At 27.2% G+C, this 26,156-nt stretch overlaps 1 protein-coding gene across 5 annotated transcripts in view; it reads right to left on the reverse strand.

Moving 5' to 3' along the window:
* The window catches only part of LOC100166342 (venom dipeptidyl peptidase 4), a 77,973-nt gene that overhangs the window by 23,228 nt on the left and 28,589 nt on the right, over positions 1-26,156 (reverse strand). For 3 of the 5 annotated variants that reach the window (XM_029487666.1, XM_029487669.1, XM_029487663.1), the window contains exon 2: positions 583-787. In XM_029487666.1, coding sequence (XP_029343526.1) covers positions 583-787 — 205 coding nt within the window. Of the gene's footprint in view, positions 1-582; positions 788-18,112; positions 18,256-25,350; positions 25,638-26,156 lie in introns of those variants that run through there. The other 2 variants (XM_029487662.1, XM_001947282.5) reach the window with 2 other exon arrangements.

Here is a 26,156-nt window from a genome sequence, read left to right on the forward strand (position 1 = left end):
CCAGGAACTTGTAATCCCATAATCAATCCTATATGTCTTATATATAAGAAATATATAAACAATTGAATATGAAAACAAATGAAGAGAAGATATTTGCACTCATATTAAACAACTATTGTAATATCAGATTATTACTCACGTGACTATAATCTGACTTCATCGTCTCACACCCCCCCCCCCGAAAAAATTCTGGATACGGCCTTGATAGTTCAACGGGAGTAAGAAATGTCAACGGTTTATTTGGTAGAGAATGCATTGAAAAATGTTTATTGTGAATATAAAATATATATTATTATAAAAGTATTTTTTAGGAATAATGGCATATATTTTGAAGAAATGTGCATATTTTGTAGAAAATATTGGATACCTATTTATTACTACCGTGGTATACATAGTGATTCAGCATCCTATGCTCACCCCCATTTTTATTTATTTAATAATGAATTTATTCTGATTTTTGGAATTTTTAAATATGCTTAAAGAACATATTTTTGTTTTAAATTCTTGACATTTTTTTTACTACTCAAGTGAAATGCTATTTGTATAATATAAATTAAGTCATAAATAATTATAACTATCCACCTTGGACCCATGTCCCATTGAAAAGATTAGGTTCGTAGTCGGCACTGAGAAGTCGTTGAAACTCTAAGGGTTCGTATTTTATTGCTTGAGGTTTATTGAATATGTCTGTGGTGAAGTAAATCAACGCTCCGAATACCGAAACGACCAATAGTAATATCAACAGAAATATCAAAGGTCGGTTCTTTACGTTCCACACACACTTTTCCTGAAACAAAAATTCAATTGTCAGTTTATTAAATGTATCCATTATAATACATAATATTATGCAAGGATGGGCATTAACGAGTTAAAAAGTTTAAGTTAAGTTACTTTTAACTAAGTTACATAACACGTCTTTATTTTTTGGAAGTACCAAACTTTTAACTTAGCGAGTTAAATTGGTTTCCATCATACCTGTGCAGTAAATTATGAGTTAATTAATTGTATTGTCACGTTAAGTTAATTTTGTCCTAATATTATAAAACCCTTATGGATTTAAATATATATTTGTTTTTATATACTTATAAATAAATAATATTAAACGGATTTTTTATAAAATATTATTTATAAATTATAAATTATACTACATCGAAACTAAATTGCAGTATGTTTAATTTTTTTCCAACGACCAATTAATTGATTGAAATCAAATAAAGTTAAACATGTTGTTTGATCTGGTCGTGGGTGGTTTATTAATAGCTGCTGTATAATAATACAGTAGCTATTGCATGCCAGTGGCGCCAACAATCATGCAATTTCACTATAAACTATAATATAATATAATATGCGTGGGTGTCAATAGAGTCAAAATTCTCGCTTAGCGAAAAATATTTTTCTACGAAAAATTGTCATTCAGTTTATTTTCTTTGGTAGCTAATATCCTTAATTATAATATACTCAATACTTGATGTTCAAATATACTTCTTATTTCATATACCATTTAAATATTTTCAATATTAAAACACAAATTATTTTAATTTTAAAATTAAAAAATTTAATCTGTACATTTTCCATAGAACTGCAGCACTTTAGGGCAAGTACAGCTCCTGGTTTCAACTATTTTATTATACTTATTCTACTCTTGTTAAAACATAACTCAAACTGTTATACAGACATACTGACCTAATTGTTCGTAATTTAGCCATACTTTTTAAATTTCATTTAATTAGTTTTCTAATATGATGGTATTTTTTGGGAGTACCCTTCGATATCCCTGAGTCACATCTATAAATTATAGTGTTATGCTTGATAATAATAAATAATATTGTGTGTAGCTAACATTTTTTTATCGTCAAGTCAATAATTTTAACTTTTGCATCAGTGCACTCACTGGTTTTATTTCTCAGGTGCGCAAAAATTGTTCAACTTTTTTCAAGTAGGTTTAAGTACGTACATGATAAATATCTGCCTGATCGACCAGTTTTAAGAACTTGTTATTTTTGCAAAAATAAAGTCAGCAAAATTAAAGACTTTAGCACCAAAATGATGACGTGATAATATAGGTAATATACGCGGAAATATGGCTAAAAAGTTTGTGAATACCAAATTCAATATTTTAAATATATTCTTAGGAAAAATTTGGGAAATGGATTTGTTGGGGAAAAAAGCAAATTGCAAATTATGAAAATAGATACTCGTGAATGACATGCTATTTTTTGCTACAGATTTCGATATTTTAAGACAAGTATAGTTGTCCACCCAAGTTGGCCGGATTTGGCGTAGGTATTTTCAGGTCTGTAAATCAAAATTGTTGAAAGTTAACTAACGACTTCAAGCAAATAAGTCAACAAATATTGAAGACGATTTGGCTACAGTGAGTACCAAAATTATGTCTTTTTTCATAAAGTAAAAATGGGTAGAAATTTAAAAATTCAGAAGAAATGTACAACTGTTGGAGGCTGATAAAAAAAATTAAACGCGTCATGAAGATTCACCTAGTGCAAATAGGACCTGTGTCAGAACAACGTCTTTAATTTTTGACATGCGTGAAGTTGGCACCCCCAACACGATCAATTTATTTAATAATTTTTAGTTTATATACTTATATGGACACAAACATATATGTAAGAAAAATTGTAATTATACAAATTTATTCATAACAATGATGTGGGCAATAAAATACAATTTGATTTTGATTGTGTCCGTCTAATAACTTCAGACTGCACGTTTATTTGATGTCTTGAAAATGTTTTCACGACTTCAAGCATTGTCAGCGTTTCATTTTTATTTAATATTTTGTTAATATATTCGTAGTAGCTATAACATAAAATTATTCTGAATATTTTGAAAATGTAATTGTGTTAATTGTTGGCTATTGTTAATATCCATTAAGACACGTCTTCCCTTATTAGTTATTATTAGTTAGTTAACTATAGCTGAAACTTGATGAATATAAAACGGAAAATAATATTAATTTTATATGTGACATATGGGGAGGAGTAAGCCCGCTCCTGCGTATGCCACTATGCTGTTTAGTTTCAATCGAATATTTGTCACAAATTAAAATCAGTCCGTGTACGAAAAATTTACCGAATGTGTATGCGCCTTTAACGAGATGTATTTCGTGTGGACATGAGTGACGATGAAGTTTCTAGTTTAGACGTGATTTTATCGTGTCATCACGGTCAGTAATTTCCATATGATGTTTCATATTTCATTTGTTCAATTCTTCCTACTTCGTTTAAATGTATACAAATTCAACTATAATTTATAACGAGTAATGGCTATTTCATGGATGATAAACAAATTCTTGCAAATTTAATTTATTCCTTGCAATTTGTCATTAATTACTACCTACTGTAGCAAAAGTGACAGAAAAAATACAGAGTATTCCATTTAATATATATCTGGGTTTCAAAACGATTTTTTTTTAAATTGTTTTATGTATTTTAGTAAATGTAAGTATTGATGCATTCAATGGTATTTATGATTTTTATGATTTTCAACTATCTATTGGCTATTTATATAAAATTTAAAAAAATTAACTTAAATCAAGTACTAGTACAAGCTAATTATTGGTATCTGTAAGCTTTTATTATTTAACAGAGTAAGTTAACTAATAACTTATGATATTAAAAAGTGGGCAAATGGGTTTCGCTCTGCTGTACAGTAGGTTACCAGTGGGTCACTGTAATGGATGGTGTTAAATTTGAATTCAATGATATAATATCATTGTATAAGGAAAACGATTCTGAGCGAAAATGGTCTGCCAGCCTATGATATTTTTAAGTATATTTGATATGATATTAATGTGAATAAAGTAATTTATGTATAAACTATTAACGTGGCGCCTTGTTTTAAATTTTTAATGCTTGGCTATAAAAGTTGAACATTTTAGACATTTTTTATTACAAAATAATTATTAAATTTTAAATTTGATAAATTTTGTCGAAATTTTAACTTTAAATGCTAATTTTTTATGAATTTCTAACTCAAAATAATTTGGAAATTTTCGTAATTTTTACGTATTTTGTCAATATTTGAACTTAAAATGCTTATAAAAAAAAAAATAGTGACGATAGATTTTTAATATTTTTCATTTGTCTTTGAAACAAAATATTAGGAGCTTTCTATTAAATTTTCTAGCTTTTGTATCTAACAAATAAAATTTCATTGATATTTATAGAATAAAAACTAAAAAAATTGGAAACTGAAAATGTCCCTAAACAGCTCAAAATAAGTCAAAATATTTTAAAAAAAGGTTAATAAAAATGCTAATATAAACATTCAGTAAAAATTTCATGTACGTAGGTCATTTGTTTAAAAGTTGCACCGAAAACCAAAATCAATTTTCTCGAAAATAGATTTTGCGTAAAAATTCCCGTTTTCATTAATTTGTTTTTTGTTTTTCACGGTGCTTTTGAAAACTACTGGGAAATTTTTACTTTTGACCCTCAAAAGTACCAACTAGTCTCCCTTTCCTATCAGAAAAGATACTGTTTAGAAAATCTAAGCATTTTTACTGTCCTAAAAGGTGATGACAAACACAACAAAATAATAAAAAGAAAACACTCACACATCATTGTAAAATCAATACATTCATCGTTTCACTCAGAATCTAAAAATGTTTTCTATCAACTATTAACTCTAAAAAAAATAATAATAAATAAATATCTTTAACTTGCCCAGTCTAGTATGTATGCATAATATATACATATTTAAACGGAGATTTGTACATAATATATATATATATGATTGTATGCTTGCATGTATGTATATGTATATAATATCAAAGTATGCACCTATGTATATTTTATACGTATGTGTATGTAATATGTAGGTACATGTATAATGTATATGTATGTATTTCACGCGCAAAGAATGACGGAATTTGATTTACAGACATTCTTCATATAAAAGAAGAATTTAATACCTGATGTAGGGCTGAGAACAAAGTGTTTCCGAGATATTCGAATACGTATAGTCTAATACGTGTGCGTGTGCTTAGACTACAACTGACACCCGCTCGAGTGCTCCGAGGGCGAGTTTATTGTATTATTTATTTATATTGTGTAAACTGTTTTTTTCTCTCTCACAAACTGAGACTCAGCCACCATATGTCTCCGGGCACGTACATACAATATACATATATATAATATTATAATATAATATAATATAATGCCGCTGTTTTCTCTCGACGGGTACGCACAAAATGAGACACGTATATGTAAGGGGAAAAAATCGCGAATCGTCTGCGCCACTAAAGGGAGGGACAGAGAACAGTTCGCGTTCGCGCTCCCTTGGTTTTTTATTTTGTATTTCATCAATATGCGACCCCCATATTATATAGGAAAGAATTGAATTATCAGCCATATATAGTAATCATGCATTCGTGCGTAACACATTTTTGCCGTATTTTGTGTTTTTTGAGCAACCATCAATATCGTTGCCTACCAGGCAACGAGTGCATCCACAAGTTGGGCCCGAATATAATAAAATTACAGTTCTAAATAAATTGTATGTGAATTGCAGGCTCCTGGTGAATAAAATATTTTGTTCGGATTGGGTATTGGCGTATAAAACAATTATGTGTTTGAATCGATAAATAAAAACTTTATTAAATGAAAATAAAATACAAATTATCTGTGATCATAATATTCAAACATTTCAAACCAAATTCATAAGTACAAATTGGTAACTGCTGAACAGCAACACAATAAAAAATATATATAACGACATGTAATCCAACTTGCTACTGTCTGCATTCAAACCAGGTCAAAGACTTGAGGTATTAGGTAAAATGAATAATGTAGAATATAATTTTGTAGTAGAAAAGGTGTCGCCGCGTCTTAAGTTAATACTGACAATTTATCTTTAGGCTTTAGGAATATTTTAAAAGGGACCGAGATCATTAAATTACCAAATGCTATGACGTTATATACACCAACAGTGATACAATCAAGTCATCTTCCGACGAAATAAAAAATATGAACTTATCAGTTAACATAAACCCACGCATCACCTTATTAAATGTTTCCAAATTAAGTTTAAAAATATACAAAATAAAGAATTAAAAAACAAATTTAAAAAATATTAATTTCCAAATTCTAGATTTTAAAAAATGTACACCAACCTCCCTAACATTAGACAAAATCGTAAATGATACAGACAATGAATAAATTAGAAAACGCAGTAACCAATAACAATCAGAAGATTTTTGCATTTATGAACAGTTAATATTAGGGATATTGTAGGTTATTTTATTTAGTAGGTAATTCATATAATTATTACTATAAAAAAAAAATGTATCGTAAAGGAGAGAGAGAGCTAAGAAAAATGTGGATAACTAGAGGTAGAGTGCAACACGAAGACAATATTATAATCTAATAAAAATATTAATGTACCAAAAATATAGATTTTCAAGTAATTTTTTTATTTATTTATATACCAATCTAATAATTATGAATATCAGTCTTTATTTTGTAATAATCAATAATCACATGTAAAAATTACTTGCGTTTTAAATACGATTCGGGAGTACCAATATTATTATATGCCTCTTTTTTTTTGGCCTTATTATTTTATCTACCTATACTCGGCACCCGCCTATAATATCTATACAGCTACGACTACAAAAATACCCATAAAAAACGTCGTACACGTGTGATCGCTAGAAATCCCGGGTTTGTAAACACGGGACCCCGTGGTGTTTCGCAGATGGACGATGTCGATTCACGTGGCAGGTTTTTGATAAAAATCTAATTGTTACTCCGCTACCGGCAGCAGTCACACACGATATTATTTTTTTTTAGTAAAAAAAAAAAACACCTAATCGTGGATACGATTAACACTGCGCAGCTGCACACTTTTAAATAGCTAGATAGTATAATATATACAAGGTGATACGTTTAGCAGTATTAAATTAGTTATTTCAAAAAACACAGACGTTTTTAAAAAAACATTTAATTTTTTTTCCTATTTTTTATCGTTATAATATGTAATTTTTAAGTTTTTACTAAAATTTTCTCTTTTAAAATGACAACACAAATTTTTAATTTTATATGTTTTCGATGATTATAGAATACAATTATTTGGAGTATTTCGATCTATAAAAATCAAATTTTGGACGAATAGTTTCTCAGTAAGTATTGTAATTCAGTATAAGTATACCTATGTTTAGAATATTTATGAGCAAAAAAATGAATAAATATGCACTTTTGCGGTAAAAAATGTAAAAAAATTTTTTTCATTATTCTATTGCTTTTTCACGATGGTTTCAAATTATGTAGGTAAATAAAATTTTTATTTTAAAATCTTTTACAGTATTAATACATATTAATTACTAGTTGCCCGACCTTCCCCTGGAAGAAATTATTTTTTTATAATTTAATTTAAGAACATATGACTATTTTTTGGCTATAAAAATAATATAATATAATTACATATTGTAGTTATTGTTATTGCTAATTTCTGAAAATTATATAATATCCTACATTTTGAATTCAACCACTGGAGTGGTAAATTTTATTCTTTTTAATAGTTTTTATTATAGAATAGAGATAAGGTAGAAACAAATTTAACAATAAATTATTTGTTCAATGAATAATTATATATATTTGAAATGGAAAAATGCAAGTGCAAACAAATAAATAAATAATTAATAATAATAATATTAATAATAACAAAAATAAATAAGCAAACAAACAAACCGGTTTCCTTCGTCTCCAAAATCAGGTTAGATTCTTATATATTATATAGATTAATATTATAATTATCATTTTACGTTAAACACATCGATATAATATAATATTATAATATTATATGTAATCACGACGTATAAGGAAAATTGTAAAATATATTATTCATTTTAGAATATACTATTGTTATTAATTAATGTCTTGACATTAAGTAAAATTATTATTATTATTATTATTATTATTATTAGTTTTTGAACAAAAAATAATGATCGTTTTACTTTAAACGGATCACCCGGTATATATAATAATATTTTGCAATCACGACGTATGAGTATTATATCTATCTGGTATATCTATTTATTATAATACGTATTTCATGTATATTTAGGACAACGGAACGATTGAACGATTGTTGTCCGCACGTATAACGGGATACAATAATGGGTACCTACCTAGCTGCCTATAAATGAATACAAACGGTACAATATTGTAATATTATAATGATGGAGTTTATTTCAAATCTTGAACAACGACGTCGCTGTTATGTCGCATCGACGAAGAATGCAAACACACAAATATTACACTGTACACTGTACCTACGCATGAATCGGGAAAAAAACCTAAATAAGTTTTTAAATAATTTTGATAAACAGCCATCTGAAATAGCCGGAACATTTAAAAACTTTTATCAAGTCTAGAAAATGCTAATATTATGGATATTTAGTGAAACCCCCAAGTCTCTACTACAGATGGGTTCTTTCGTTTCTGAATGAAATATTGATTTTTTCAAAAACCAAAAATGTTTGTTTTATATATTTTTTTTTGTTTTTCATGTTTTTATTAAGAAAGTACTAGGATTTTTTTTTTTTATTAGATCCACTACCTTGTTGTTACAAGTAAAAATCAAAGCATTTTCAAAATATGAAGCTCAAAAAGAATAAATAAATAAATAACGTACGTTGTATAACCAATACATTATTTATAATACAGTTCCGTTCGGAATTTAAAATATAACGAATTTCCTTTTTAAAATGATTGTATGATACAAATCTTGACATGCATAAAACAAATTTAGTAGTCCACGCCGTCGAACATCTGTGCGCCAGTACCACATATTATTTTAAAAATGGTTTAAACATAATATCTTGAAAATATCTCAAATATTGTTTATTATAATATTATGGTTTTGTCGATACCACCATAGATACATTTATAATAGGTAATAACATCATAAAAATACATTTAAAACAGGTATGTGGTTACATAATCTGATAATCACTCAGCTGTTCAACGTGTAGGTGTAGAGTGTAGATCGTCGTTGAGTAGGTCACTGTATAATGGATGTTATGTTAAATTATCCCGACGATATATTTTCTCGATTTTAATTTATAAAAACTGTTTTGCATAGTTTACATAAGTCGTGTGTTGATAAATTCAAATCAAGAAATGTTCCAAAAACAATATTATAGAATCTATTAATATTAATTTTGTAGGAATTAGACAAAAAAATCAAAATCGATTTTGTCAATACCTGGTGTTGAGTAAAAATCTCAGATTTTCTTTAATTTTTTCTTTTGACCCCCGTACTCTATAGTATCAACTAGATTCATTTTATTACCTGAAACTATGATGAAGTAAAAAATCGAAGCATTTTTATAGCTCCGGTGATAACAGAAACACAAAAAAATAATTAACGCCAATCATTGTAAAATCAATGATCCCTCCGCTCAGAATCTAAAACGGTCATTTATATTTTTTGGGTCACCAAAATATAAACAGTAAAAAGTTTTGGAACCTCTGATATAGAAAGGTAGTTATACATATATTTTACACAAAAATTTAATATATTAGACTATATTAATATATATAATATTATTGTAGAGAACAAAAAATTTGTCAATTTGAATTTAATCTCTTTAAACTCTATAACAAACATAATTTGTGTGACCTGAAAAAACCAAGCGACACAATTCAGTATTTGGGACACAACTCTTTTGCATCCGTTAAATTTTAATTCAATGATAAATAATTGCGTAGTTATAGAAAAACGATTCTGAGCGGAGACGGTTTGTCAGCCTATATAATATTTCTAAGTATATTTTATAACATATTTATATTGCTATAATATAATGTAATTTACTTTACTATTAATAATACGGTAGGGGTTGAATTAATTTTCGCAGAAAACATTTAATATATTATATTATTATTTATCAATATTTAACTATTATAATAGTATACTATTTATGTCAAAATTAGTTATATTATATTATTGTTATTAACTTTTGAGCCCATACCAACCAACCGTAGTACTATGTAAATATGTTCATGGTATACATAATAATAAGCAATAGCATATAACCAATCTATTAGTCTAAAGTCTTAGGTGTTTAAGTTTAAAATATTAATAATTTTAAAGCAAGTACAAAATATTTGTATAAAAATATTCGTAATTTTTATGAATTTCGTACATATTAATCGGTCATAAAATAAGATCATAACTGCATTGTTGGTAATTTTTAAATACGGTAAGAAAAAATTATGAGTAACTTTTTATGCATTATTATTATTTTTTTTTTAAACAAAAATTTATAATTTTTATAAATAAAACTAAGATTTCCAAAAATTTCAAATATTTAGAAATAGCACAAAAAGAGCCAAAATGTTTTTAAATTATTTCATGTCTAGTAAATTGTTTTATGAATATTTAATAGGTTAATTTTAATTATATGTTCTAGTTTTTAAGTACCTAGGTATTTTATTTTAGAATAACAAGAAAAAATTTAAATTACTTGTTTTGTCAAAAACTAATTTTCTATAAAAAAATCTCCATGTTTCTCTACTTTTTCTTTTTTCCTGATTATTCCAAAAAGTAATAAGAATTCTGGTTTTCATCTCCCAAAAGTACCAACTTAATCCAATTTGTTATCAGAAACTTCCCTCGAAGTTAAAGATCAAAGGTTTTTCTCTACCTACTATAACTATAATATACCGAAAAAAACCCACACTCACATATCATGGTAAAGTCAATACATTCATCGTACTGCTCAGAATCTAAAAATAATTTGATTTTAATGCCCTTAAAATCATTCAAGTGCATTAAATATATTATTATATGAATAAATCCGTTCACGTTCACGTTCACGTTCTATATTTAGATATTAGTGATAAGTGACAACGTTTACGTTTACATTTATATTATAAACAAAAATTAAAAATAAGTTTAATTAGGTAGGAACATGAATTAATTTCTAATCTTTACATAATATTATTGTGTATAATGTATATAGGAACAAAAAAAGTGTGTAAAAAAATGAAATACATTGTTACCTCGATTATCACAAATGTTATATTGACATTTTTAAAAATAGTTCTGTTAATGTACGCAATAACCATTTAAATGGCTCGTTAATGTAGTTTAGTCAAGTCTTTACTACCAATATGTTATTATATACGAATTCGTTATAGGTGATATCTAGGTACTGTATATTATATAGACTATATATTTTTAAAGATATTATTCACCTGGTTCGTTATCATAGTAACAGAGTTGAACGGTGTGAATAGGTTCATGGTATAATTAATAATAGGTAATAGGTTGCAGACAATTAATCGAATTGTTTTGAAAATGTCATTGTTTATAGTAGACATATCAAAATAATTTATGTAAGAGTTTCAAGGTACCTGCGAACAATATTTTTGAGTTCAACGAAATAACTTAAGTCGTTATTCTTCAAGTAATTTGGTATGTATCTAATTTCGTCAAAGTTTAAACTTCAAACGTCTGTATAAAAAAATGTTATGTTTATACATTTTTTAAATTTGTTGGTGTAAACAGATGAATTACGCTTTTGGGATCCTTGTAATACATTTTCAATGAAAATTGAATTTCCATTTTATGGTGATATAATTATACACAATTTTATGATATCATTGAGACTAGGATTTTTATACTTAAGCATAGGTATTAGTTCCCTTTAGTCCAAATATACATTGATTGTCAGTCATGTACTCGCTATTTGGCTCATACTGAATTGAATAGGACAACTTTTTACTTCACATACTACGTATTATTTAGAGTTTTTTAGTATTTATTTGAAGAAATAACTAATGTAAAACATAATATAATCAAATGAAGATCAGTGATTATTGTTTTATTACCAGTAAACTATTGTAAACTATTTACAAACTGACATGGTCGAAGTAAAAGATAAAATTGTTTTCTTAAAAATGTTGTTAAGTATATGAGTTAGATTTACCAATCGTTAGTGTGACTAGTGCTTGCCACGTAGATACATAATTGTATATTTTGTGCGTGACATTTAGTATAACATTTATATAGACAATTTCGAAGAATGCCTAAAGTTCAAAGTTAAGGTGCTAAATATTATAACAATGTGTTGTAGACTAGAAGCAAAGTTTATAAGAACTGATGGTAAAGTGTTAAGTACATAAGGGATTTCTGGTCCTAAAATTGTACAGTTAATAATATGTTGTTAATTATATGTAATTTCTACTAATATTAATATTATAAATTATCATTAACAAAAGGTTATATTGTAATTTATATTATTTTAAATAATTAGTCAATAATAATAATATCATCGCGTTATATATTTATCAATGTCGATCGAAAAAATGGAAAATTTGCAACGGTGTTATTATTCCAGCTCCCAAACATTAAAAAAAATAATTAAACTCGTCGGTGATGAAATCCGATATCTTTCAATTCGTATATCATTATTTTTGATAATTTTAAGATAGGCCCGCCTCGCATTACCTACATATTATACCATACTTCAATGTATTTTCCTTAAATCTGAATGTTCGTAAAATATATATTAAACAACCTTATACACACACGCGGAGTACAATGAACTTATAGAATATTCGCGAGGGATTATAATAATTCATTGTAAGCCAAAACCAACTCCATGTAGTATTATATTATTTAATATGCTAAAACGTTTTCGACTATATTCCTTTTATATGACCTAAAGCAGTCACTGCAATAATTGAATACATTAAAAATATACTATGCATTATTATTTATTAATAATAATATAGATTTGCATATTATGCTTAAACAGCGGCGCCGTAAATTAGACTTCATTATTGATGGATTGTTTACATAACTTACTTTTCTTAATGCTAACAATACACCCAAAGCCTAATTTTCATAGAATGATATAAAAATCATCAAATATTTTACAAATAATCTTTATTTTCATAATGCAGCGTATCTAGTTTTATGTTAGGTATAGTGTAATTATAATAAACTTAAAAAAAATTGATAAAATTCTTATAGTTCAAACACTTCAAACTAATATTAAGCGTCCTCTATCGTATCAAACACTCAAATTCGACAATGACTTAGTCCACTTAGGTTAGTTGCCTTGTTTAACATTTTCAGTAATATTGCTAACTTTTTAGCTTTTCTTAAAATTATCTTTATTTAATAACAGTGCAGTGTAAACGATATCATCTTCATGTCATAAACACTACTATAATATAATTATTATAGACCGCCTTAACTTCATCGCGAAGAAGGACATATTATTTAAGATTATCTAGTGGTGCAGAACGGTAATTTTACACCACCAACAGGCACCGATTATATTCTAATGTGGTGGTAAATGTGGCACATTAAATTTTGATCGGGCCCCGATTTACGCCGCGTTGCGTAAAGATAAGTTTAATATTAACATATTAACGCTACAATATTTAGTAGAGGTTATTTATGCAAATAGAAGGACAAACATAAGTTGACGCCCGGCAATTACTGATTGCAATCAGTATAAAAATTTTGGTGTCATCTGCAGTTATGATTGTTGGGTGAAGGTACATATTATTATATTATATTCAGTAAAACTTCCTTAAACAGAAAATCTCCTTGCAACGAAAAATAACAACAGTCCTGACTGAACTATGTCCCATATAATTCATTATCCTTTCAACGGAAATTCTTTTATAACCGTAAAATCAGTTAGTACCGAGTCTTTCCGTTATAAGGAGGTTCTACTATATATATATCTTACCCCCCGTAATGTGGAATACCGTACGTACGTTTCCCCAGCCCCCCCCCCATATATAAATTATCGTAAATTTTCTTTTGCCAATATTTAGTACGTAACTTGTTTGAATTTGTTTGACCCTAATCAGAATTTGTTCGACATCAGGTACCCCGGAAAAGTCCATTATTTCTTTGTGGGGGGTTGGGGATACGTTTCCTCAGGCCCCACGGAGAAATTGAATTTTCCGGTATACCTAATGTCAAACGAATTTTGATTCGGGTCAAACAAATTCAAGCAAAGGACGTACTAAATATTGACAAAAGAAAATTCACGAAAATTGATATGTGGGGAGGCTGGGGTAACACACGTGGAATTCCGGACAATTTACACACTGACCAGTCAAGTTGGTCCTGCCCGGCCAATTTGAACCGCGAGTACAAATACTAATTATTTTTTGTGCAGTATTTTTTTCTTAATAACTATGATATAATATTGATAGGAAATACCAAAACAAACTCTAATTTAGTATTAACAATATTGAATATTATTAATATTAATATCATTATTTATTTATTATATTCTGACAGTTTCCCTACATTTGCATTTATTTTGAAGAAGCTGCGTACAAGTGCATCGGTCATCTGACAATTTTATAGTTGTTTATACATTATTATTTTTTTAATAAATTCAGAATATAAAATTATTTAATAAAATTAATTACCATTGTTTTAAAATATTCAAAATATAATAAATATAATTGAAATAATACAATTATAATTAATACTTAAATAATTAAATTTGTCTTGTTTTTTCCCATCAATATTGTAATATAGGTATTCGTTATAATTAATTGAATTAAAAATGGGGTTTTTGGGTCGAGTCGAGGAATACTTAAATACGCATTTTTTTTTTATGACGATTTTCAATTTGTTAGCTCTTTTTTGAAGCAACAACACGCATTTTCATGTCACTTTAGCCATTAAACCATTGCCCCAAATTCAAAAATTAACTGATTTACGAGTTAAAGTTAAAGTAAAAATATGTGAATGAATAATATTATGTAAAACGACATGATGGAAGTTTTAAAAATCATAGGATGATGATCGTTGACAAATTCAATATTGTTAGTAAATTAAATTGAAACTTTTACTCGTTGTCGATTTCGGTCTTAGAACAGTGGTTAAAAGGTCAAAATGACTCAAAATAATTCAGTCCAACCAAATATGCGTAGAAAATACGTTTTTTTTAAAAAAAAAATAATAAGTTGTATTTTGCGAGTGTACAATGAGACGGCTAAACATTTGAAAGCCCCGAAAACCCCGTTTTAATCTTAAGTCACTGAACATAAATATATTTTCGTGTTACATCTAAAAAGAAACTTACTGTATATATATATATATAATAATATTATTTATATTTATTACAGCTTCAGTAGCTAATATCTTTCTGCCACCCAATTTCCGTGGAAATAAAAGAAAATTAAAAAATGTCAAATCGACTTTCTTCCGAACATTAAATTAAATTTTAATTATTTCGGACAAGAGTGGGCAAGTTACTTTTTTTATTTAACTAGTTTGAATTTAGTTAGTGGAAATTAAACTTAATTAAGTTGAAAGGTTTTTTTTTAAATAAACTATAACTCCGTGGTTGAAAGTTTCTATAGCCTTATTTCGCCGTACCGATTTTCTGTCACTTGGTAAACAAAATTATTTACAACCAATTTATTTGTACATATATATTTTTTAATAAAAATTATTGTTGAGTATGCTTACAACTTATAAATAAGTATACGGTATGTTCGGTAAGTTATTGTTATGAAAATAATTAATACTTTAGGTACATAATGTGTGAGAATACTCGTGAACCTACATTTTAATGACCATTAATCAAAACCAGTAGATACCAACGTGGAAACGAATTTAGACATTTTTCTTGAACAATACATTTTCCCACATTGAAAATAAAATTTTAAATAGATAGGTGGGACGTAGGTGTTTAATAGTGATAAAAGCAACTCTCGATCAACTGGTTGATTAATGTGGAAAACCCTTTTTACTAGCGATGTTTAACATTTAAACCCGATGTCTAATGACCGTAAAATATATAGTATTACGTATATCTATAACAATTGTATACAGCGAATAGCTTTTCGTTACTGTTATCAACTACATTGTTCTCGTGATAATATTACCTATACTATGTATATGATTTTAAAATGTCGTGAAATATTAATTCATTTGTGAGAAAAATAAAAGTTAAATAATTGTGTATTATAGGTGTTTAAAAGTTTATGATCACAATTTTACAGAAAGAGAATATTTTTAAAAGTCAGTTTATTGTATCGAATACTAATAAATAATTATTAAATAATAACCAATAGGGACCTAATTAATAAAAGATAAATTAACCGATCATAAAAAAGTATAAAACCATTTATATAGTAGGTGAAAATGTAAACATTGGTAAATAAGTCATCGATATTTTCCGTGTGAAATCAACAATCATTTCTAATCATCTATAGCCAAATAGTTTAAAAAAAAAATAATATTTTTCATAATTACATTAAAATATATTAAGAAGAGTGAAATTTTCAATTTTGAAATATTTCAAATTCAGAACCCTTTACATAGTACATAATACATATAATTTATAACCAAAATAACATTGTACGTTTACTATCGTAACGGGTGTGCAATTCTATTCAGTGAATCAGATCAGAGCACTATGCACACTTAACCTATAAATAATCAAGTAGATGACTAAAAAAATAATTTTATTAACGTGCATACAGTGTCCACGGATCATCGATTATAAATATTATGATTTTCCGAGTTTGGATTTGTAGGCTTTTGATTTTTTTTTCTATTGGTTTAAAATGAAACTATGTCAACTATAAATTTGATTTAATTAATATATTACCTACTTAAAATAAAATGCTTGAATTTAGGTCGTTGTTGTTTTTTTTAATTACTCTTGGCTTTTTTTTGTCACTTTTTAAGTATTTTGTTTTGTGTTTAAAACGCTTTTTCAAAATGTGTTCTTAATAAACGTATTTAAAAGAACAATATTTAATTTTATATTATAATATACTGTGTTCCAAGGTCATAGCGCAATCAATTGTATTTGTACGTCGTTATATTATTATGTTTGACGTAAGTAATCGTTATAACTTATAACTTGGATAAGAAATTACACTAAAAAAATCTCAATTTATAAATATAGCTTAGAGTTTAACGTTTCTTATTTGAAAATATTATCAACATATTAATTATTCAATTCATCTTGGATATCAGAGGTACAAATATTCATTTTCATACGTATTTTATAATTATGTTTTTATTTTATTATAATTTAGAATATTACACTAACTGTAACGTGCCATATGTATAGACTTAAAATCATATGTTACATAATAATAATACAAATTAATACACAACTAATATAAAATTATTGTGGGTTTATCAAAAAATAATGTAATAGTAGGTATATTATGTGTTTTTTTTTAGATTTTTTTTAGATTTTTTTACATCTCTAGTACCTTTTTGTATCACTTGAAGTGCTTTTTTTTATAGTTTCATAGATCCACAAAATCTGAACACTAATATTGTTATCAATGACATCAATGGTATTGCATTCGACGAAAACATAAAATTAAATTTACACATAATTAATTACGTATATGGCATAATATAGTTATGCGTCTAAGAAAAAAAGTACAGTTTTTAATGTATAATATTATGTGTCATTAGGTACCTATATCAGACTTTTTTTTTAGAACATGGAGTTTGAGTATAGAGATGCTTAAATGCCTTACTCAAAATACTACTAAACCTACAGTGCAGCGACAACAAAATCAAATTATTAGCATAGCTTGTCTTAAAAACATAGTCGCAAAACTATAAAGATTTTAAGGTCTTGCAAATAATACGCATCACTCTATCAGTTTATAAATAATATATCTAATATGCACTGGTGTGGGCGATACAGAATAATATTGTGGGAGACCGGTATATAGTGCGATGTTCGAATGACCATGAAATAATTAGAGAGAGTAGGTCATAATATGATGTAAAAAATAATTGATGCTAACACGTTTTTTTGATAAAATATTTGTGGATTGACTTGGCCCAAAATTGTACAATTCCATAAATATAGATTTAAAAAAAGTGGTGATTCAAAAACCATAGAATATTGCAATAAACTGGTCGTATATAATATGTAATAAGTTCTTTTTATTATAAAATAATATTATATTATAGTAGTTATGTTAATATAATATAATTTTCATTGGGTAACCTAACCTATTAGTTTTAATAATAATATGTTATCAATTATCATAAGCTGTAATCTAAATTTTGTATATCAATATTAACGTTACAGTATAGGTATTAAAGCATTTACCTTTTTCATAGTTCTAGTGCGTCCGTATATAGCCTTATCGACAAATTATATTGAATTTCCTGAATTCATTCTCGGCCTGCATCATTCAAAACTTTAAAGAAACAGAACTGACGATTGAATAATATAATAATTACAATTATTTATTGTTCAAAATACGTACAGTTATTATATACGTCATTATTATAACAACTACTGTGGTAATGGTGGGGGAAGATAATTTTAATTTATCTTCGATAATAATTGAACACGACTAGGACTTATTTACGGTCATTAAGTGCGAATAGTGAACTGATACGTGAACTAGTGCAATTACGTGTAGTGAAATCACGTACATAGTGTTATTAGTATATTAATACGGTTACGTGTTTTTAATTTTCAAAATGTTCAAAAAATGTAGATACTAAAAAATATTAGAAAATTTAGTACATTTACCTAAACTTAAAATATTGTTTAAAACTGGGTGTACTTAGGCACCTAGCTAAGCCAAAATAATAACCAAACATGTTTAGGGTGTAAACCAGTTAACTTCCTCGTGGTGTATTCAGATTAACTTAAATGGTCTTAGTATATTGTAGTAACTAATTTTATTAACTTCTTAAACGTTCAACACAACTATATGCTTAAAGAAAATATTTGGAAACCTACTTCTGTAAATCGAAAAAAAATATTTGTTAATATTTGTTGTTTGTATTTCATTGATATAATATTTTAATTTTTAGATAAATAAACATACGTCAGTCTAATTTTTTGCTAAACGCTAATTAATAATTATGCGCATCAATTATATAGGTAATAAATAATAATAATTGATAATATTAAATTTATGGATGTGGCATCATATTAAAATCTATAAGTCACAACAACTGATACCGTAATATTATTAACCACAACATCGTTACATCTCATTTCTCTATAATTGTTTAAACGTCAGCATCGTCGTCTGTGCGAGTGAGCTCCGTAAAAGAGTATGTTTAATAAATTCGGAAATAACCACTAACCCTATTATAATATTAAATTAATATGATTAATATAATTAATATAATATAATATTAATATAATTAACACGTCATATTAACTTTGAACAAGTCTTACATTTTTATTATTGTATTTTATTTATTTATGTTAACTCTATAACTTTATTTTATTGTATTAACTATTTAATTAATTTGTTTGCAAATTGTAAGCTCGCGGGCCCCCGCACAATACACAAATATGTTCAGTAAGGCAAGTGGCGCCGAACTATATTTTAAAGGGGGGGGGGGGGGAACTAAAAATGTATACGGACCACCATCTCCATTTACGCTTGCTTCAGTGCTGTATATGTATACACTAATAGCTTATTAGGAACATAATTCATAAGTAGTTTGCTGGGGTACCCACGGACCCCCACGACCCCACCCACCGAAAAAAGGGGGTGGGCGGTCGCCCCTCTTGGGTTATAGGTTCGGCGCCACTGAGTAAGGCCTATTATATTCTTGAAGAATAAAAAAAAATTAATAATAATTGTATTATTTCTATCGTTTCAATAACATTAACTACCGCCTTTTACAATTTAAATGAATGATTTTATTTGTAAGGTTTATTGTAATATATAACTATATACGTATCTACTTGCTTACACGAAATATTTCAAAAATGTTCTTAAATTGCTGTTTAATTTATTTTGTAAGTATAATGATAATCATAAAAGGCACTCGGGACCAATGAGATACCTTATAAAATATTATTATCCGAAGTATATTTTGATACGTAAAAAATCAAATTTCGAACAAGTAGTTATAATTAATTAGGTATGCGCGTATTTATTATATACCTACTTAGTTCAGACAACCTAAAGTTGGACCAACTTTTGGCGTATTACCTAACCCTGTGCCACTCCAAACTATAGTCGCTCTCGACTTAACTTCAAAAACGTACCTACTTAAGTCATCAACTACAAAATTAAATTTTTACGTGACGAAGTACTTCAAAAAATATTTGGCCCTAGAAGGGAATATTAAAAATGCAAATGTTGTCATTAAAAATAATAAAAACTTGTTAACGATATGAAACAATCGACAACGTAAGTGGTTTTTTTTAATGTTGTTCTGTAAAACGGCTATTGAATTTGTAAAAAAAAAATATTTTCAAGTACTTTCGATATTTATTGAAATAATGAACGTTCTTCGACAAAACAATAACCTGGTATTACCTGGCATAACTTGACACGATGTAATATTAAAAAAACAACGTGTATACTTACACGTACGAGTGTCGTACGTAGGAACTTTTATTAATTTATTCGACTATGAACCATGTGCATTACAGTCGGTACCTACTAAATTATTAATTCTTCTAAGCAACTATACGTCTATACCTATTATAATATATGCACACCTACTTACAATATATCATTTACGTTTATCTGAGAACATCACGCCTTCCAGTTCAGAAAACTACTTCGTAAAACAATAAACTAATTAATTCATTACACCATCATTCTTTTATTTTAACACATTGTCTTCGAAATCAACACTTTATAATAACTATATAATATATTATAGTTTACACTGAATACGTTTTGAATACTACTAAGCAGCACTAACTTTATTACTATAATAAATGTATAATATTGAATTTAGTGGGTACCTATAGCAGATATTATGATAATACTGCACAGGGGGATTCACCGATGAAAAATTATGAAAATTTTTTTTATACGCATTAATACTTTCTGCTGATATTGGTCAGTAATTACTTATTAGTAATTACACATAGCAAACATGGGTATTTGATAACAAATGATGTATTATTGCTGTGTTTTTTCCGCTAAATGTGGTTTTCTTGCTTTTTTTCCTTATTGTATTTCTATAACTATATTTTATTATCTGATAAAATAACAGCATCTTTCGGAGTACCAGAATATTGTAGTTTTATTAAAGTGACCGTATAATAATTTACAATTTTATTTAGGACTTTTGGAAAAGGAAAATTATCTGTCGTATAAATGTATGATATAATGTTGTTGTAAATATACATATTGTGTTTTTTTAAAGCAGGTTGAAATAGGTACGTAATACTTAAGTTGATCGGTAAACGTTAATCAGTACGTAATAAATGTGAAATATAGTGTTCTATAAAATTTGATTTAAAAGTTGAGTTTGAAGTGAATAAACCAAAAAAAATTTGTGACAGAATTCAACGAGAATGTGATATATTGTGTATTTTTTATAAAATGTTCAAATTCTTTAGTTGGTCGGTAAACATCAATCAGAAAATATGAACTTTATAAAATTTGACATGACTGATGAGTGATGACAATGTTATGCTTTTCAAATATTATATTACTATCTGAAGTTAAAATTAACTCTGAGAAAAAATTTAACATTGTTAAAAAGTGTCAATATTTTTGAAAATATTTTTTTTACATGATTTGATGTAATTTTAAAAGAAAATTTCTTAAAGAAATCATACATTTTACTATTTTTTTTATTATTGTATCGTTGTCTAAGTATTTTACTTTTTTGAAAGATACTATACATTTCATATTAGGAAGCATATATTAATCTGAGTATTTTTATCTACAATGATCAAATTTCGGACAAATATTTCGAATAATAAAGTTTTAAACATTTTAAGTTTTGATGAGCGTTGTAGAGTATCACAAGGGTACCCCGCAAAATAGTGTGTTCAATTTTTTTGATTTTTAAACATTGAAATCAGGAGTGTGTGGTTATGTTCCTGAATATGGTTGAAAGAGAGGGGAAAAACTAAGCCATAATTTTCAGAAAAGTTTTGATATTATAATAGGGTTTTTTTTTTTTGTAACATTATTAATATTTTTAGAAATACGGGCTTGGGAGTGCCCTCTCCCTGGGAGCGCCTCTTATTGAAATACTCCGAATAATATTCTACTTAAGAATATGAAATAAAAGTACGGAGTCATTCAAAAAAGTAAAAACTCAAATAATATTTTTTTTCAGAAATGTTATTTTGAAATGACATCAAATTAAATAAAAAGATTGGTTAAAACTTTTTGAAATAATAAGAGTAGTAACTTATATGGATCACCTGGAATACGAACAATTTTTAATTATTCGATAAATCTATGCATATTTTATGGACAAATAATGCGTTGATCATGATGTTTTTTTATTATTTGTTTCGGCGATGCAGTTGCGCCGTATATGAAAAAATCTTGTCACGGCTGTATTCAAACAATTTTACCAAAAACTTTGCAGTGCTTACCTATTGTCCTCCACTGCATCAATGTGTACCTACTACCTAAAGAAACAGTGCATGCACATTTCCCAAAGGTCGACCGTATTTGATTGCAGGGTTGAAAAAATAATTTCTGAAATGTACAAGACAATTCGATATTTTAAATGAAAAATGTCCGGCGATTTCAAATTCATCTAAACCAATACTGGGATACATGGATTACAGAAACTGCAGAATATTATTGTTGCGTATAGATTTAAATTAAATAAAAAGTGAAGTTGAAGAATTCAGAGAGAATGTCCAATACGTGAATATTGTAAAAGAGCTTTTAAAAGAACAAACTATCTCAATGTACTAATCTCTAGTATATATTAAAGTCTCGTCTACATCAAAAACAATTTTGGATTTATACCACGAGCAAATACAAATAAGAGGCAGGTATTTTGAATTGTCTCTATTTCACGTGTTTGTATTAATATTTAATTGATTTTTCTTTTAAGTGAACCTTTGGCAAAAAATATATGATTATTTTGTTAGAAGCAAAACACAAGCCGTTAGAGGAAGCCTATCGAGTGAACTATCAAAATTGATTTTTGAATAGTGTAATCGAGTTTTTTTTTAATAATAATAGACAGTAAGAACTTTAAATATCTGTTACTTTCGTCGGTTTTTGACGATTGATTATTTTTATTTTTATAAACAAATATTATTTCAAATTACTTATTTCAAGTAAATATTACTTATATTTACGAAAAAAATTTTAATATTATTCTTTACAAATTTACAATAAAAATAGTGCATTAATATAAAATGATTTATTTGATATATCAAGAGAGTTTCGGGACTTATATATTTTTACATATTGTTTCTGACTTTCTGAGTACCTATATACAATCTTATGAAAGTAAAAAATGTAGATAGTACAGTATACAGTGGATAGTAGGTTAGTAGATACTAGGTAGTATAGACAACACAGTTTACAGGGGCGGTTCCAGAGACATGATTAAGAGGGGGTGACCAACTCCTAATTTTCAGAAAATGTCGATGGTTTTTTTTTGTAATTTTGTTTTTAACAGTATACAATTGTTTAGAAATACAGCTTTGGGGGAGGAGGAGTTATGGCTAAGTAGCTAACATGATGTTAAAATAATTTATTTTGTTTATCATATAAATTAAATCATTTAGGCCCTTTAGAAGTAATATTTAAAATTATGAAAAATTGTGGAATATTCATTGTGCGTAAGACATGGTATTTATAATTATTTATTTTATAACGTATTATTATTAAAATACAATACATATATTTTTAAATAATACTTGTTTAAAAAAAATAATAATTATATATATCGTGTAAAAAAATGTTTTCCGTATAGTTTTCCTCTCGAGTGAGTCGAAGCGTAGCAAAAGCTAGTAAAAAAAGTAACAACACGTGCTGCAACAATGATAATAATATGTACGCGTCGTTACAATATTACTATCAAAATATTTTTTGTTATTTCTAAAAAATAATAATGTCATTACAATAGACATGTTCATTAAAACATTATTAATAGTATTTATTAATATCTTGATTATTATTTTAGCTTATCTAAAATTTTTATATTTATGAAAACAACAAAATAACTTGTATTATTATTATAACATACGAAAATATGTTGGGTCACAATATTTCCTTTCAAAAATCATCAAATTTATGTTTTTCATAATATTATCATTTTGATGACAAAAGTATGAAATTATGATATTTTTTAATATACTGTTATGCAATTCTACACAAGTAAATAAATGAAACACGGAGTGGGGTAGTTAACCACTATACTTTATTTAAACACTATGTTAACATAAAAAATACACGGATTTGCGGAGGCTCTGCTGGACTTACAACGACTGCTTCGCCTTACATAAGTATAAAACCAAAACAGGTAACAGTTTTTTTTATTTTTTAAGAACTTTTACTTTTTAAAGGTATTCAAATAGGTATAGATACAGATAATATGTACCTGTTTTAAAAATTATTTAAAATACGTATTTTAATAGGTAGGTACTCAGTAAAAAAAGCATTTTTTTACAATTATTGTCAATTATTGTAAAAAAAAAAAAAAAATATTTAAAAAAATTATTTATTAGATGCTTTAAATACTAAATGCTCTAAATAGATTTTTTTCACCTCATCAAGTTATAACTCAACTGAACTAAGTTTTTTCACTATTTTGAGTATTTTTTTATATATTGTATATACCTATTATAAACTTATAAATATATTATTAATATTACATTGTGAATTTAATTTGTTCCCGACTCCTTTATATTATGATACTTATAGCCTATACACTATGATTGTTTTTATGCACATTAAATTGTATGTAGTAAAAGTAACAAAGTGTCCACGTTCTGCAACGCACATTTTTACCCGACCGTACAATGTGTCCGCATTTTGCAATTTACATTTTTACACCACTGTATATATAGTTTTCACGTTAAGCATTTTAAATAATGGACCGCACAAAGTTACCGTTTGGCGTTTTCCATTAATAATAATAAATGGGTTTACTGGCTACTGCAGCTGAAGTAACAATGTTAGGAACAATATTTGCGTAAAAGTATATTTAAAAAAAATCATTTTTTTTTTTTTTTATTACGATTTAGATAATAGAACTTCCACGATAGGTATCCAGTAACTGAAGTTGAATTGAGTTCCAAATAATATGTTAAGAATAAGTAAGTAAGGAACTTAGTATTATAAGCACGAACTAGGCTAATACTGTAACTGGACAATTTCTAATAGTTATGGAATCTATGGAATGTTGTTTTTCCGGTGGATTTATATTCAGTTTCTGATTCATCAAATATTTTAATAGGTACTTAGGTAATGGATCTAAATCGTAGAATGTTGACTGCAGGCTTAACATTAGTGGATATTTGGTCTTAGTGATGAAAAATGCTTAGATACATAATATTATAATGTTATAGATAGTGAGTTATAAAACCAAACCATGTTTTTTGTATAATTTATTAATTGGTGGCATTTTTCGACTAACCTCGGTCGGTTGTTGATCTCCTCCGACACATGAAGTGGCTGAGCAGATATTATTGTCATGGTCGTCATCACTAAAGAGGGACAAAGTTGTAAGAGGATTTTTGATTGCATCACAAGGCGGCGAGTGCAAAGTTCCACTTGACTGCAAATCTTTATCGGGAGTCGAGAAAGAAAAGTTTTGGGTCCCGGCCCCTTTTTTGAGGGACATCCGGTTTTTTCTATTGTAATTGCGTATAATATGATATGTAGGCACTGCAGAGCAAGAGACGGCGGGTAACGACTAACGAGTGTACGTGACGGCATCTGATAACCAACTGTGTGAATTTGATCTGCTTAAATATTTTGCAAATATGTGTTGTGTACTTGTGTGTACGAGGTTATAATATTATAAAATATATAGGATGTTCCAAAATTTATGTAAAAGGAAAATTCAGCATGTCATATTTAAATTTGGAAAAATGACCGAAAATTATTTTCTAACCGTGTAATCGAGATTAATTTGATATTGATTAATTTTTTTAGTAATTAAAAAAGAGATATTTTTTTAGGAGGACTTAATTTTTAAAATTCAAAAGGAAACCAATATTTTTCAAATATAATTCATAAGCACTTTATTTGCTAATGCATTTTTATGGGTCATTAATATTTATGCGTCAGTAATTAAAGAAGCTATTTACATTTGAATTTCGTTTTTAATTTGTATAATGCCACCCATGAACAATAATAATATTATACTTTGTAGTTCTGTTTTACGTTAATATATTATTGTGCAATTTTGATAATCTGAGCTTTATCCAACGATTAATT

Source organism: Acyrthosiphon pisum, chromosome X (genome assembly GCF_005508785.2).
Source record: "Acyrthosiphon pisum isolate AL4f chromosome X, pea_aphid_22Mar2018_4r6ur, whole genome shotgun sequence".
NCBI lineage: Eukaryota > Metazoa > Arthropoda > Insecta > Hemiptera > Aphididae > Acyrthosiphon > Acyrthosiphon pisum.